This window comes from Galeopterus variegatus, unplaced genomic scaffold (genome assembly GCF_000696425.1).
Source record: "Galeopterus variegatus unplaced genomic scaffold, G_variegatus-3.0.2 Scaffold2094, whole genome shotgun sequence".
Lineage (NCBI taxonomy): Eukaryota > Metazoa > Chordata > Mammalia > Dermoptera > Cynocephalidae > Galeopterus > Galeopterus variegatus.
In genome coordinates, this window is record NW_007728205.1 from 221692 (window position 1) to 238842 (window position 17151).

The window sequence follows — 17151 nt, forward strand, 5'->3', positions numbered from 1 at the left end:
CCGCGCTTCCCAAGCGGCGCACTGTAGCAATGCGCCACCGGGCCGGCCCATGCATTGTCTCTTTTCATTCTTCATTCTTCAGCTGCAGGTACAGGATGGGGTGGAGGACGTGTGGAGTTAGCATTTAAGAGGTGTCGGCATGTGTGCTGTCCTGCGGAGATTCCCAGCTGTGGGCATCAGAAGTGGGACATGGGAGGATGTGGCATTGGGGGGCTGGGGCTGCGGCAGGGTGGTACCTGGTAGCACGCAGTACTGTGAGTAATTCACTGTGTGCAGCTTACCGTATGCTCCTCCCACACTGCCCGAAGTGGGCGTTTTTATTTCAATTTTATAACTCAGGAATCGGAGGCCCCAGAATGAACAACGTCCAGATGAGCCCTTGAGTGTGAGTGTGCGTGTGTGTGTGCGCGCGCGTGCGCGCGGGGGTCAGCTGCCTGATGTGGAGGTGGTTCCTGAGATAACCCTCAAGGGGAAGATGGGAGATAGAAGCAACCAGACCCATCCTATTCGGCCAGGAGAGGCCTCCTTCATGTAATGTGTGGCTCCGGTCTCCAGAGAAGATGCTGTGGATGGGATGTCAGGCACAGGTGAGAGGCTGAAGAAAGAGAGGCTGAATTAGACACAGCTGCCCTCGAGGCATTCATGGCCCAGTGAGGGGGAAAAAGGAAGGGTCAACATGAAAACTGGCTTTTTAAAATGGTGATCCATTTATTTCACAAGTGCAGCATGATGGCTGATATGAAAATATGGGAGTCTGAGTTCATGAAGACATCCCAGTCATGAGGCTGTTCAAACCCATTGCTTTCATTAAGAAACACCATAATTTTAGGTGAGGAAACATCTCCAGGCCCCCAGCCCTGTCCCACCCTAGGAGGAGACCCCGCTGCACGTTTTCTCTAAGCACAACATCGCATCTCTGCAAAGGCTGTAGGAGGCCTTCAGTAGAAGTCGTCTTTAACAACTGCTTTGGTAAAAGCTCGTCATTAATGAAGCTCTCTCATGTCCTGACAGGTGTCAGCGATGGCTGAAGATGGGAGTGAAGAGATTATGTTCATCTGTAAGTGACCCATGGACCTGTCTGGGACTGGCTCGCTGTCACAGATGCAGATGGGCGTGGTGCCTTCTGTCTCCTGATGTCATTTTTACATTCAGAAAAGCTGTTTGTGTTAAAGTTGAAATCATTGTGCCTGCTTTAAGACACATGAGTTACCACATGAGCCGTGTGCTGCAGGGCGTGGTCTTTCTCACTCGGCGGAGGGCACGTGCAGGGGTGGCACTTGATTCAGAAAGTGCTGTGGGGACTCACAAGAAGAGATGGCGTGGCGGGGCCTGCTGCTGGGGCGTGTGCTGTTTTTGCCCTCTTGGTGTTTGGGGGAGCAGAATGGGGGACCTCTTGAGGCAGGCCTCTCTGCACCTGATGTGCCCCACTTGCTTATCTCCTGGTGTCAGTGTGCGTGTGTCTCACGACCGTGGGTCACCCCCACTGGGCAGGGGTCCCTATTTCCCAGATTTGTGTCCTTGGGTGTCTCCCTCCTGGGACACCGTCCCCTGTGATGCTCTGATGCTCAGGTGTCTGCTTACAGGGTGTGAAGACTGCAGCCAGTACCACGACTCCGAATGTCCTGAGCTGGGCCCCGTGGTCATGGTCAAGGACTCCTTTGTGTTGAGCAGGGCAAGGTGAGTGGCCGCCTCAGCTGCTTTCACAGCCCTGTCAAATGGGGCTGTCTGAATGTCACCCGCGGCAAGGGCATAGCAACATCTATGTCTGCAGACAGGGAAAAAGGAGTGAAAGGGTGAGGATGGAGACTTTGAAAGAGTGTCGATGACTCCATCCAACTGTGAGCTGAGTGGCCTTGCTGCTGGGATGAGCCTCCAAGCATTCAAAGCTTCAGAGTGTTTCTTTGATCTAGCTCAGGGTTCTTAGGTGCCACACTGTCTCCAGCACAGCATAGCAGCCATGGAAGAGCTGACCGGCCACATTGGTGGGTGCACTGAGAAGCACGCATGCTGTAGGTCTGTGCATTGGGTTTTCTCTGCATTCTGAATCTGGGCTGCCAGTTCACAGATGCACCCCAGGGGCAAGGCGGGCTGTGGGGGTCGGGGGAACACTGAGTCGTGAGTACAGGTAACAAGGCCCAGCCATCGCAGCTTCTGGAAAACATACCTGCAAACCTAGTGAGCAAGCTCAGTGGCTGCCTTCACCTTCACCTGTGGAAGGCTGTATTAGTCAGGGTTCTCTAGAGAGACAGAATCAATAGGATACGTTATAATTATATGAGAGGGATTTATTAGGGAAATTAGCTCACGTGACTATGAAGAAAATCCCACGATAGGCCGTCTATAAACTGGATGCCGGTAGTGTGGCTCAGTCCAAATCCAAAGGCCTCAGAACCAGGGAAGCTGATGGTGTCGTTGGTGTAAGTTCTGGAACCCAAAAGCTGAAGAGTCTCAAGCTCTGATGTCCACAGACGGGAGAGGAGTGTATCCCAGCTTCAGCAGATCGAGAGAGAGCTTCGCCTCTTTCCTCTGTCTTTTGTTCTCTCAGAACCACCAGTGGATTGGATGGTTCCCACCCACATTGAGGGTGAGTCTTTCCCACCCAGGCCACTCAGACTCTCATACTAATCTCTGCTGGAAACACCCTCATGGACACACCTGAAAAGATTGCTTTACCAGGTTTCTCAGCATTCCTTCATCTAACCAAGTTGACACCTTGAATTAACCTTCACAGAGGCTGTGGTACCTGCTAGTCTAGAGCAAGGGCTCCAAGTTCACAGGTCTGCCATGTGGTAGCTGTTTGAACTTGGACAAGGTGTTCTCCTCTCTGAACCTCAGTTACCTCTATAAAGTGGGGAAAATGACAGTCACCCCCATGGGGTTGTTGTGAGGTTGTGTGTGATCCTGCCTGGCATATGGAGATGCTAAGAAGATTGTTGCGATTTGATCAGTACTATTTCCAGAAGCCTCCCAACTGGTTCCGCCACCCCATTTATTTATTTTTTCTCATTATGACTTACTCTACTCAAAGAGATTAATGTTTGCATAAAGTGAAGAGCTCCTCAATTCTCCTGTTCCCCAAAACCTTCAGGAGTTGCCTGTTGCCCATGAAACTTCAGTTGGAACTCTTGGTCCTACAGTCGAGCCCTCTGTGATGGGTTCCTGTGTCTTAGCCCAGCCTCCTTCCCACCCCACCAGGCATCTCTGCTACAGGTGAGGGGTCTGTGCTCCAGGCGCTGAGTCTGTGCTGCAGGTGCGGGATCTGCCTCTGTTCCTGGACATGTCCCAGGCTCGCCCATGCCTCGCCCCATGCTGAGGTGCCTGGCTCACCTCTAGTTTACTTGAAAAGGCCACATCCTCAGTGAAACTGTCCCAGTTCATCCTAGCTGGGAGCCTTTTTCCGAACTTTGGAATGCCTGTGGCACTTCTGTGCCTTTCTCATGGTACTCGCCACGTGGCACCTCAGTATCAAGTTCTCTGTGGTCCTGCCTTGCTAAACTGTGCTCCTCTGAGGGCAAGAACCAAGCCTGATGCAGCTCTGTTGCTCCCAAGCATCCCACACTGGGGATGTGTGTGCCAGCACTTTCCTGCACACAGGGCTGTCGGTGCATCCTGCAGTACGCGGCCCCTCCCCGTGGGCTCCAGGTGAATCTTGCCAGGGCTTCGTGGTGGGTCTTTTGCGGCCAAGGCCATTAGAGTAAGACCTCAACCTCAGCACTTACGAGGAAGCTCCTATTTTGTTGCCCTTGAGAACCGGACTTCAGGAGACTCAGGTGGTCAGTGAGAGCACGATTGCCGTGGTCTGAGCTGGTCTGTCCGCTGGTGCGGTGGCAGCCTCAGCAGTGCGGGTGGGGCCTCTTGTGAGTCTCCTATTTTGTTCCATTTCCAGGTCGTCCCTTCCTCCCAACTTGGAGATCAGACGACTGGAAGACGGGGCTGAGGGAGTATTTGCTGTGACCCAGCTCGTCAAGAGAACGCAGTTTGGTCCATTTGAATCTAGGAGGGTCGCCAAGTGGGAGAAGGAGTCTGTGTTTCCCCTGAAGGTACAGGCTGTTGCCACCAGGAGCTTGGGGACCTGTGTGTGTTCAGGACCTTCCCCTGTGGGAATGGGGAGCGATCACTACTGAGTTTGATCATTTATAAATGCCTTGGAAACATCTGTAAATACAAGTGTGGTAGTTCTGCTTCGTTTCCAAGAAAACATTTTTCTTTTTAGTTTGTTTTTGTATAACAAAAGCATCAAAGTTAAGTTAGTATTTTATAATTTCCAATTTTGCAAAACATTAAAGAGAGTGTGTTTAAAATGTATGCAAGAGTAAAACCAAAATGCTGTTTAGTTCTCTAACAGCCTCTGTCGATCCTGCAGGTTTAAGGGGTAATGGTTTCTGTAGTTCTTTGCGGGGGTGCATCACCGCACGTACAGTTATATCGACACCTGTACAGAGCATACGGTACTTTGCAAAACTCTTTCTAAAGAAAGGTGTTTGGTTTAGGCAGCATTGAGACACTGGGGGATAGTACAGTTTGGCCGCTCTAAACAGCACATAAGAGTGAGAAAACACAGTTGTTTTCCATTTTTAGGTGAAACAGAAATGAAATTCATGTAAATTTCAAGGCAGGCTTAGAGTACTTAAGATGAGACCTCTGGGGTTCTCAAGGCTGGCCAGGTGGTGGAGTTCACTGTAACTTCCCTGCCCTCAGCATGGCACCAGCACAGAGCAGACCTTCAGAGTCCTTGTGAAATAGGCAGACAGGGAGCGGGAGGCTGGGCAATGCAGCATTCACGGATAGAGGCAGGCTTTTCTTAGAGACCCTTAAAAGGGATCCACTGGTTTCAAGACAGGCAGATGAAATAAAGGACCTCAGGTTTTTGGCAATCCTTTGAAAAATTGAGCTTAGATTGCAGATTTCAGCAGCAAGTAGAAAAAGGAGAGACCCTTGATTTTTTTTTTACAAAAAAAGGAATGAAAGAAAGTTAGGAAAGAGAAAGGCTGTTTTATGGTAAAGAATGACGTAAAACTGTCTGAAAGTGAGCCTGAGAAAGGCAGCTGGCTGCGCCAGACCCGGCACATGGTTGCTCCTTTTCCAAACGTGCTGAGGCCCCTTCGGAAAAATCCTCGGTGCTCATTTTGACTCACTTCTGAAAGTTCTGGTCTGGTATTGGGTTGTTGTCTGTGCACTCCCCAGCATCGAGCACCTATGTATCCAGGGGCAGCTTCATGCCACCAGAGGGAGGGTGGTGCCCACTGTGAGCATGCCCTCCGCCACCAACTGTGGTCATTAGGCACCTGGTGGCCCCTCTGCCCCCGCCTCACTTCTGTCCCAAGAGGGGCCTCTTCACAAAAGCTTAGGAGAGGAGACAGATCTCCTCCTGCGGTGAGGAAGCAGCAATTACACTGGAAAATAGGGGACAAATCCCCATGCTTGTGTGGTTAATTTAAATTCAAAATATTTGTTTCTCTCCCCACTCCCTGCCTGCATTTAACCCATAAATCAATAGTGCTGTTTCGCAGAGGAGGGAGCAACTTCTGCAGACTCAGGAGCTTGCTCATACCACCCAGCGTGCTTGTCACAGAGCTGCGAATAGTACTCACCCAGGAGCTGTACTGAACCAGGTGTAGAGCTCAAGTGTCCCAATGACACTTGGATCAGGTGTAGAACTCAGGGGTCCCAGTGCCCACCAGGGTTATGAGTAGAACTCAGGTGTCCTAATGACACCTGGACTACCTGTAGCGCTTAGGGGTCCCGATGCCCACCTAGGTTATGGGTAGAACTCAGGTGTCCTGATGATACCTGGACCTTTTACTGTGTCCACTACTTCTTTTTGCCTGTGACCAGCCTGACCTGTCTAAGCCACGTGATTTGTCTGTGACCCTCCTAACCACTGAGAACACCTAAACAGGTCCTGGACAGGGGCTGATGTGGCCTCTGACATGGTATCATCTGGATGGGCTCCTCAGCACAACCTCCCCTGTCCCCCCCCCCCCCACACACACACACTGACATGAAGACTGGTGGATAAACAGCCCCCTCCCTGGCCCTGGGTGGGCTGGGCTCTCCCTGCAGGTGTTCCAGAAGGACGGGAACCCCGTCTGCTTCGACACCTCCAACGAGGACGACTGTAACTGGATGATGCTGGTGCGGCCGGCGGCGGTGCCTGAGCACCAGAACCTGACGGCCTATCAGCATGGCAGCGATGTGTACTTCACCACCTCACGCGACATACCCCCTGGCACTGAGCTGCGCGTGTGGTATGCGGCCTTTTATGCCAAGAAGATGGACAAGCCCATGCTGAAGCAGTCCTGCTCTGGTGTCCACGGTACGTGGCGCTGGGACCCCCCCGGTCTTGAAGCCCCCCTTGCCTTGGGACTCAAGGAGGGGTCGACAACCCCTTAGCCACATGTGCCAACCCAACACTGATGAGATGGATGGTGCGGGACCAGCGTGGGCCCGGCACACCTGGGTTGACAGTGAGAGGAGCTCCCCCAAGCTGACCCCTTGCTGCCAGCACATCCCACCCCTCAGCTGCACTGTGGTGAACCTGGGCACTTGGATGTGACATACACTTAGCTCTGTCTTAGGGCTTTCCATCCAGTGACTCATCCTCCCAGTCCTGTGAGGTCAGAGCATTATCCCTGTTTTTGGACAGAGGAAAGGGAATATGGGTCAGGTAAGGAACTCGCACAGGGTCACAGTGTGGTAGGTGAAAGCGTCAGGATTTTATCCTGGAATCTTGCTCCTGTGTTGGCGCTATTCACCTTGCAGCAGCCCCTTCTGGATTTAGGGTGTGTGTGCATGTATGGGTGTGTGTGTGTGCATGTGTGCGTGCATGCGTGTGTGTGTGTGTGTGTGTGTGTGTTTTAGAGAAAGACTTAGCAAAAGTCATGTAAGTGAGTCACCCGAGTACCGTGTTCCTCTTGGAAAAGTGAATCACAAGCTTATCCCCCTAAACCAGGATCCTGGGCACTGCCTTGTCCATAAAGGGGACCTGTTGAGTTTTAAATCTTTCTTACCCATGGGTAGGTCTTTTTCGCATAGATCCTCTTCATATAACCTGAAGAAACCATATGAAATTGCTGTTACTTGACGGTTTTTGGCCTGGAAAAGCAGCAATTTCATAAGGCTCAACCTAACACTATACTGGGAGCAGACGTTGTGTGTTGTTGCCATGGTGATTATTTGCTCAAGGGAGTGAAATAGAGGTCGACTCTCCCTTTGACTCCCCCCCCCACCCCGCCGCCCCAGGAATGACATGATTCTCCCTTGGAAATGGTTCCCTTTTTATTATAAATACAATGTGATTTTAAATGGCTGTGTACAGATTCTTAACACATTTGCATGGTTCTGGTCTGTCCTGTTCATTTTAACTGAGGTTTTTAAAGTACTCCTGGTTATCCCTAATCCCAGGTGGGCCGACAGCAGAGTGTGGGTGAAGGACCAGGACAGGCTGTGCATGTGTCCTGAGGCTGCTCTAGCAGAGCACCACAGCCCAGGCCGTCTGACCACAGAAGTGCTTTCTCTCACAGTTCTAGAGGCCCAAAGTCCATGAGCACAGAGTTGGCAGGGCTGGTGCCTTCTGGGAGCTTTGAGGGAGACTGGCCCAGGCCCTTCCCCAGGTCCTGGAGGCTGCTGGCTTCTCCAGCATTCCTTGGCTTGTAGCAGCATCACTCCCATCTCTGCCTCTGTCTTCTCCCCAGTGTCTTTGTGTCCTCTCGTTTTAAGGACACCAGTCATTGGATTTACACCCCTCCCCCCATCTAGTATGACCTCATCCTAACTCAATTAGCTCTGCAAAGACTCTGTCCCTTAGGTCCTGAGTGGACATGTATCTAGAGGCCACTACTGAATGCAGTACAGGCTGGGTCATGGGGAGTGTCAGTGAGGAGTCAGATTAGGGGCTCCCTCCAGGGTCTGGGTGGTGGCAGCTCCCTGTTTCTGCCAGGATGGTAAAGGGAGCTTGAGCATCAGGAGGGTTTGCACCCTTCATAGACATATTTGCAGAGAGAGGCTGCAAGCCTTAGGGGGAATTCTTATGTTGATAGTGGAGGGGGCAGAAAAAACTGTGCTTTCTACTACCAACTGCTTTTCACCAGCTGCTCCTAGCCCCACTCTCTTGGCTTTGCTAAAACCAAGCATGGGCCTGACCCCCCAAGGGAGGCCCCCCCCCCCCACTGGGCCAGGTACCACTTCTGAGCAGAACAAGGCTGGCTAACCCAGTCATGTGCAGGGATCTGTGGGCCTGGATTTCTCATATCTGGGATTCCCTAAGGCCTGGGCAATGGACACTGTGTGTGGCTACAGCCAGCCCAGACTGCCAGTCACAGGGTTTGGGTTATTAGACACTGACCTTGGGGACTTACCCCCTTGTCAGCCTGTGTCCTGGATGATGTCACACGTCCCATGCTCTCAAAGTCAAAGTGAAGGTCGCTGCCCCTTATCTGAGTTATAGTTGTTCTGTTCGCTTTTTACCTGCTGGATAGCTCTTTAATCTGGATCTGCGTTTGAAATGATAGATGTAAATGAAATTAGCCTGGGACCATGTCATCCTATAGAGTTGCCTCCTAATCCAGGAGTACCTTGGGCACCTGCATGATTCCTCCTCTAAAACCTCCCAGAATAAAAGGACTCTTTTGATAGTTACACCAGAACAATTGGCATAAGTGGGAATGCATGTCTCCCTGTGCATTGTCTAAACCTAAGTAAGTTTTTTAATTGGGAAAATGAATATGCACCTAGGTACTTTAAGATTTTAGAGCCACTTTCTGGTTTTTACTTTCTGTTTTGGGACACATAGCAAGCATTTCTTAGAAAAACAGTGAATGTCATTGGCTCCTGTGCACTGGTGAGTTGGTTGGATTCCTTCCTTCTTTTCTTCCTGAGTGAGCTACCTGTTGACCACCTGCTTGGCCTTCTGGGTGTGGCTGTTCTGGCAGACTCTTTCCTGGGGTCCCCGTGCTGTTCGTTAAAATATCTGCTGCCTCAGGCCCCTGCACCACCTCCTACCTCCTGGCCACCGTCCCAGCCCCTTCCCTGGAGCTCTCCTCCCCAAGTCCCCAGGGGTCCCCCTCAGGCATAAGGGAACATATAGAACCCTGCCCACCCTGAGAACCCCGGGCTGCTGGAGTCTAGGGGGCCTGTGTTGAGCACCTCACGAGCTGCAGCTGAGTGTTGGGAGCCCATTGCTGCCTGCTTCTTAGAAATGAGAGTCTCTGTAGATAGCAAGACCTGTGGAGAGAGGCTAGAAACATCCAGAAAGCTGGTTGTCTGCATGATCCTAGTGATCCAGCTCAGTCATGTTGAGGGATGGCTTCCCGCTCCTGCTCAGCAGCAAGGCCTCTCTGGTCTGCACAGGCCTCATGACACTGCTGCTGAGGGTGGCAGGGAGTGGCCTTCATAGCCCGCCATGGAGTGGGCAGAGCACTGATGCGACCTCTGCAGAATTATACTGGTGGCTGATGGATCCAGGAACAGTCTTCTCATAAATTACTCAGTGCTGTGCAGAATCTTTATTGGTGAGCGTCACAGTTCCTAAGACTCAGTGATGTATTTCTGTCTCTTTTCTGTATTTGCTTCAAACATGCATTTTTGTAATAGAAATCAGTCTGTGTTGCAGATTGGTGGAAGAGGCTTCTAAGTACAGAGAAAAGTTGGGTTCTGTCCTGATGGAGCAGTGACTCTCCTTTTAAAAATTAATTTTAATTTTTTTGGTAGTGGATTTAATTTTCTAATTATATTTTTTCTTGAGCTCACCTTAAAATTGATTTTCTTTCTTTACATGAATCCTGCTGGTAGGTGAAGGAGGGTCCCAAGAAACCTCATGGCTCATCATGGGAGGGAGTGTGGGGTAAGAGTGGGCCGTTGCCACCAGATTTTCAAAATCACTTTTCTAATGAAAAAGATAAAATATGGGCACATTCTTTACCACTGGGGAAACTATTTAAAATCACATACAGCATCGCCATTACAACCTGATTGCTTTTGGTGTTTTTGACTGGCATTTTCTAGTGCTTTTTAACAACCAGCACTGATGATGTAGCGTGTATTTACATACAGTGAAAGTCACCCAGGTTAAGTGCACACTGTCGAGGAGGCTGCGCCACAGTCAGGGTACAGAGCGTTCCTGTGACCCCGTCAGCTGTCCCACACTGCCTGCAGCTGTCCTGGCGGATACAGAGCTGCCGTCTGCTCTGTCATTCTGCTATTTTCAGAGTCTGTGGTTTTACACATTATGTCCTGCTGCACCTGCCATCCTATCCTTACTTCATTCACATGCGCTCTTCCAAGTCACTGTCCTTGCCTCCATGCCCCAGGGTGTCATTTAGGGCTCTGCAGTGTATCATTTTGCTGAGGTGCTTCTCTTTCGTTGGATATTTATGTGATTGGCAATCAAGCGTTGCCTTCTGAATGTTTGCTAATTTTTTTCTTAGAAATTCTTTTTTTTCTTTTAATTAATAATTGGAAAATTCTGCACACTTCTCTTGATGAGAGGTCAGTTGTCATGACTAGCTGGTTCTTCTAGTTAGTCCTCTTTACCTAGCGTCAGAGCACCAGGTTGAAGAGAATGGTTTCTCTTTTCAGGTTACCTTGAATTCACATTCATGAGTGGGTAGGGGACCCTGTTGCTGTAGATAGTGGCCCAGTTGCATTAGAACAAATTCCATTTATCCACTAGGGCCCGGACTTCTCAGCCTCCTTTTCTGAAGCTCTGATATGTTTCTCCCTTTTTGGAACCCGAGTATATTTGCGATGTGAGTGAGAAGTGGGAATTTGGCTCAGATTTTCATTGATGATTTCCATTTGTCTGCAATCTTGATCCAGGTTTCTTAGCCAGTGGATCCTCAGAGAGTGAGCAAAGAGTGGAAGCTGGTGCCAACGCGACGTCCTGTACCAACCAGCCTTGCCTGCGTGGGGCTCCCACCAGATTCTCTCTCTGCTCTTTCTTTGTTTTAGCACGACAGCAAATTCCACGTTGCTCTCCCACTCTTCCCGCTTATCATCTCATGAAGACTGAGGAAGAGTGCGCACAGTTGTAGCGACGACTACATCTTTTTCTTCCATTCTTTGCATCCTTGGCACTAGTTTTGGATGCAGAAGGAGTCTGCTTTCCCTGGTGCCCAGTGCCTTTGTGGTCTAAGGTCTGCGTGATTTTTTAGAAGACCCAGAAGTTTCCCTTTGTTAAGGCCCTGTCAACACAAGCCATAAGTGACAGGAGTAGATGTTTCGGTCAGGGGTCACCTATCCTCCTCTCTTGTCTTTTGAAGCTGCAGGCACCCCAGAAAATAGCACCCCCGTGGAATCAGAGCCCAGCCAGTGGGTGTGTAAAGTGTGTTCTGCCACCTTCCTCGAGCTGCACCTCCTGAACGGTAAGGGGGTGGCGTGGTTCGGGTGGGTGAGTTAGATTTTAAAAGCTCGTGTCACACTTCCTCTGATTTATGCTGTCATTTCCCTGTGGCTGTCGGATGTCCCCAGTTGTGTCCTGTCTGCTCATTCCTCCCCTGAGTCTAGTCACCGGAGCCAAAGCCTTCTTAGAGCTTCTGGGCCACCTCCCCTGGGCGGCAGCAGGCCTTACTCCTCCCCACTGTTATGACCGTGTCCAGCCACCTGCTGCAAGAAGCCGACCTGCTGGCTGGGTGCTGGTGTGGGGCAGTTCCGACAGGTGCCAGAGCCGGCCACAGTGACCTGCTGTGTGGTCCCGCCCTCATGTCCTGCTCGACTGTCCCTCCCACCATTTTTCATTTGCAGGACATTTTTATCTGCTCAGGTTGATGTACCAATTTAAGGTGCTTAGGAAAGAATTGAATATATTCTCAAGTTATGCACTGCCCTGGGACTTTCTATTTATTTCTGTTAAGGAGTTGATTTTTCTACATACCTCTTATGAGGCTCATGTGTAGTAAAGAAAGACTTCAGTCAAATAAGCCATGGGAGAAATCGTGTGTAAATACAGTTTGTGACCTTTTATCACATGTAGAACATGCTCAGCGGGCCCCGAGTCCTCAACAGCATTTCAGGTGGTGTAATTTCAAGGATGTCACCAAGGTGGCCGGTAGGCTGGTGCCACAGGCCCGACTCTGGCTCCCATCACCAGGTCAGTCATCAGAATGTTCTAGAACCTGTGAGAAGGCTCCTCTCAGGCAAGTTTCAGTAACAGGAAGGCTGACATGAGCATGCTACAGAGAAGTCTTGGTTGCTCAGCAGAGATTACTCATCTGCTTTGGGACAGGTGCCATCTGACGTGAGCTATCTGGTCACACGTTCCTGGGACATCCTACTAACCTTGGCTTTAACGTATTTACTAATGTGTCATTTTGTCCTGCTTGGCAAGAAGTGCTTTGTGTTTGTAACCAGGACATAAATAGCAAAGTGGCTGCTGGGTTTTCTAGGAGTGCCAAGTTTGTGGAGAACACATGCAACCCTGGACGTAGATAGGGTCCAGATGCTGGGTCTTCACAGACCCTGCTGCAGGTGTTTGCATAGGAAGAAACATCTAGAAGGCACTAAATAGCTCACAGAATTTCCAGAAAGGGACAAAAAGTCAAGTAAGGAGAGCCCTGCAGTGACACAGCAGGGCTGTCCCAGCCAGACCACTTGGCTAGACCCTGCCACCCACACTGGCATGGGGCTGCACAGTCCAAACTTGGGCAGCCTCTGAAAGCCACACACCTCCACTGACTTGCCTGAAATGTGTTCCCAGGCCTCTGCTTCCCCACACTGCCCGCAGAGTGGGGCGCCCACCTGCACTCAGGGCAGGAGAGTCTGAGAAAGTTTTCTAGAGAAGGTGGGGCTCAGATGGTGAGGAGTTGGCACACCACCAGAAGGATCTTTTACAGTGCTGGACAGCCAGGAGGCATGACAAATGTCCACTGCAGTAGGATACAGGAAAGAGAGGATCCTTTGCAGGGAAAGGGCAAAAGGAAAGCCCAGGTTGCTGGTGAAGGAGATTGTGGGACAATAGCTGTCCCCTAGTTCTAAAGGATAACTGGCCCAGATTGGAGTAGGACCAAGGGTTCCAGGAAGAATGGCTGAAAAAGAAAGAAATGAACTGATGTGTCTGACTGTGGAGTAAAGAGTTGTATTCTGGCAAGGAGTTTAGGTATCAACCAGTGACATACACAGGAAAACATAAGCCAATAATAAAAGGTAAAGCAATAATTAATGCCAAGCAGAACAAAAAACTAAGCATAACACAGCTGTGAATATATTTTAAAGTCATAATCTTATAAACACTGATTATTGATTTGCCCCCAAATTGTGATATTGAACATATCAGTGGGATTGAAGAGAAGTGTGAATATTTGGGATGGAGAGTACAGTGCATAAGAAAGCTAAGTTCTTGTCTTCCGTATTAAATAATTAGTAGATGACATCTAATACTGAGAAACGGAAAGAGAGTAATAGGTGGGAAGAGACGGGGGTAGGGGATTACTGTTTTCTAGTAGGAGCGCAATACTGGTTATTTGTGCCTTCTCTATTTTTTCTTGCCGCTTTTACTAATAATTATTGTAAACTAACATAAACTAATATAACTAATGTAAAACCAATAACTAGTATAAAAGACTATTTCAAAACACCAATTTTTGGCTTTGGTGACCTTTCTATTATATTTTCATTTTTTATTTTATTAATTTCTGCTCTCGTTATTTCCTTTTTGTACTTTTTGTTTATTCTTTTCTAAGTTTTAAGTTGAATACTTAGCTCATTGATTTTCAGCTAATTTATTTTCTAATATAAATATTTAAAAATGAATTTCTTTCTAAGAATCATCTTATCTATATTCCACATTTTGATTATGCAATGTGTCTAAATTTATATGCACCTAATAACATAGTCTAAAAATATATAAAGCAAAACCTGGTAGATCTACAAGGAGAAATAGAAAAATCCACTCTCACTGTGGGAGATTTTAATATATTCTTTAACAATTTATGAATCAACCAGACAAAAAGATTACAAGGATACAGAAGATTTGAAGAACACAATTAACATATTTGATTTAATGGGTCTATATAACATGCTGCATCCAGTAAGTAGAGTGTATATACTTCTCTTTGATATGTGATCTCAGCTCCTCCCCAATAATTCAGTTCTAAATATTTTGTAATTTGCATTATTTTTTCTGTTTGCATTTACAGTTATTTTGATAAATCCTTCAAAGGTTTTTAGTTTTTACTATCTTCATGGTGAACCTACCCTGCTTTCATCACCTAATTTACTCTTAAATAGTAGTTGTGTTTGGTGCAATGGAGATGTTTCTGTTTTCAAAAACAGTAAAGTTCATTTACCTATACAAAGTGCACATTATTAGCGAGCAAAATTAAGGGGGGTAGAGGGTGGAGGCAGGGCATGGGTGCGTGACAGGTTGGTCTCTTCTTGCAGAGCATCTCCTGGGTCACTTAGAACAAGCCAAAAGCCTTCCTCCTGGTGACCAGAATGAGGTGGCTCCTGAGAAGGAATCAGATGCCCCCCGGGGGGAGCCCCCTGTAATGCCCGAGAGTGACGGTGTCAGGGCTGCCAAAGAACAGAAGAAGAAGCCTCGAAGGGGAAGGAAACCCAAAGCATCAAAAACTGAGCAACCTCTGGTCATCGTGGAAGACAAGGAGCCGGCAGGTGCGAGCTGGTCCTGGGGTGAGCGCCTGGAGGGGGACACGGGGAGAAGGGCCTGAGACCATGTCACCTGTACACCAGCTGCAAAAACAGCACAGAGAGGTCCCGTGGAAGGTGGATTCTCAGCCTTCTTTTTTTCTCTCCATAAGCTCTATTGAGGTACAATTTACATGTAGTATAGTTGACACTAAGAAGTGCATGGGTAGTGAATTTTACAGAGAGGATACACCTGTGCACCCAGCACCCCCATCAGGGTAGAGAACATTCCCATCCCCGCAGCAGCTTCCTGATTGTCTTCGCATGCGTCAGTGTCGCCCATCCTAGACTCTCATGTGGGGAGTTCTCTGTGCCAGCTCCTCCCCGCAGCATGAAGGCTGAGAATCCTCCTGGACTGCAAACACCGCTGGGTCTGCTGTGGGGATGCCCAGGGCTTGCTTACCATTATCTGTGGTGGGCACCGGTGTTCTGGGCCCCAGCTGGAATTCATTCTCTGATTGCACACCATCCCCAGTTGAGTTTGAAGGGAGGTTTGACCCACTTCCCAGGGTGTGCAGTCCCTGAAAAGCTCTCGTCGCTGCAGTCCTCGTGCCATCCCGTCAGAGCCGCCTGGCACAGCGGTGCCTGGCCCGTCTCCCACGTGAGGAGAGAAGTGACACTTAGACACTGACCCCTTCCTCTGTCATTACTGACACTGGGAAGTTTTTCTTTTCACTCTCTGGGGTGTGCTAAGGTTTCTCTGTGAGGGTAAGAATTACTCTTGTTCTCTCTGTACTTGAAGAGTGCTAGCAGCGCGGCACCAACCCCACTGCCCCGTGGGCCTCTGGAATCGGGAGGACAGCGGTGGTTGCAGCCGCCTGGGGCACGGGCCGTGCCTCTCCGTAGACTGGCAGGACGAAAGTGGAAGGGGGCTTGTGGATAATTTCACCCATTGTTACTTGTGTTCAGAAGATATTTTGTAGGTGGAGCAGCTAAGTTTTCCTAAGTTTCTGGCCTGGGTCTCTGTTGTTGTGATTATTTGATATTTGACTCGTACAAAATAGTATCTGCTTTTTGAACATATTCAAGATGTTCTAATTATAAAAACTAATATTCCTAAATCTCTATCAGAACTAATTTATTAAGTTATAAGATCCCCTATAAATTAAATGGTTTTGTTTGGTATGAAGAGGAATTGAAGCAACATTATAATGCTGTGGTTTTAAAAAGAATCACAAATTATTACTTTAGTTTGGGTTAAGAAAAATATTTTGCTTTTGTGTATCAATGTGTGGATCCCAAAATATTGCCAATATTTTTTTCCCCTATGTAAACCTTAATGATCATGTCTACCACTTTGGCCTGGCTGCGGTCCCCATGGGCAGCATCTCTCCCTCATGTGGCTGTGTCCGTCCCCTGGCCTGGTGATGACTTACCTTGTCTTGCCCCCTTACACAGAGCAAGTGGCAGAGATCATCACTGAGGTCCCACCGGACGAGCCTGTGAGCACATCGCCAGACGAACGGATAATGGAGCTGGTCTTGGGGAAGCTGGCCACTGCAAACGAAGTCAGCTCAGTGCCAAAGTGAGTCCTGCTTGGTGCTGGGGACCATCCTGGGGACAGAGAGAACCATGGGTTGCACATACATTCTGGAGGGAAGGCGCCTCCCCATCAGGAAGCCTAAGGAGAGGCCACAGGCTTTATGTCTTGTGGCTGGAAACAAGCGTGCTTGGGAAACAGCAGGCACATTCAGGAGCCAGGAATTTATAGTGTGTTCTCAGTGAAGTTGGTTAATTAAAAATTTTTTTATTGTGAAATATATGTAACACAGACTTTACTATCTTAACCATTTTCAAGTGCACAGTTCAGGGTCATCATATATAGTTGCACTTTGCACAACCATCACCACCATCCGTCTCCAGAACTTTCTCATCTTCCCAAACTGAAGCTCTGTCCCATAAACACTTAACTCCCCAGTCCCCTCTGCAGCCCCTGGCAGCCACTATTCTGCTATCTGTCTCTATGCCTGGATGAGTCTAGGGGTCCCTGTAAGTGGTAGCAGACTGTATTTGTCCTTTTGTGACTGGCTGGTTTCACTCAGCGTGATGTCCTCAAGGTTCATCCCTGTAGGAGCACGTGTCAGGATTTCCTTCCTTTTTGAGGCTGAATAATATTCCACTGTATGGATGTACACATTTTGTCTATTGATTCATTCGATATTTGCTTGGCTACTGTGAATAATGCCACTATGGTAAAAGTTTCGTATTTGAATTTCAGTAAATTTAACACCTTGCTCTGTTTCTCTTTTCCTTTTCTTTTTGTGAACAGGAAAGATATTTGTGTTTTATTTACTATTATTGGGCAAGATTTTGCCCTGAAGTGGGATAAGCTGGTGGTAATTTTTTTTTTTTTTTTTTTGAGGAAACTACATACGTTTTTCATAATGGCAGTACTAATTTACATTCCCACCAACAGTGTACAAGGGTCCCTTTTCTCCCTCCGCATCCTTGCCAACACTTGATATCTGAGTATATATATATATATATATATATATATATATATATATATATATA

The 17151-nt window shown here is 48.5% G+C and overlaps 1 protein-coding gene across 1 annotated transcript in view; it reads left to right on the forward strand.

Annotated features, from left to right (window-relative positions):
- Nucleotides 1-381: 381 nt before the first annotated feature.
- The window catches only part of PRDM15 (PR domain containing 15), a 55291-nt gene continuing 38521 nt past the window's right edge, over nucleotides 382-17151 (forward strand). The window contains exons 1-8 of the mRNA XM_008580435.1: nucleotides 382-587; nucleotides 1012-1057; nucleotides 1584-1677; nucleotides 3887-4040; nucleotides 6064-6316; nucleotides 11259-11360; nucleotides 14374-14604; nucleotides 16036-16162. Of these exons, the coding sequence (XP_008578657.1) occupies nucleotides 561-587; nucleotides 1012-1057; nucleotides 1584-1677; nucleotides 3887-4040; nucleotides 6064-6316; nucleotides 11259-11360; nucleotides 14374-14604; nucleotides 16036-16162 (1034 nt within the window). The 5' untranslated portion in view covers nucleotides 382-560. The remainder of the gene's footprint in view (nucleotides 588-1011; nucleotides 1058-1583; nucleotides 1678-3886; nucleotides 4041-6063; nucleotides 6317-11258; nucleotides 11361-14373; nucleotides 14605-16035; nucleotides 16163-17151) is intronic.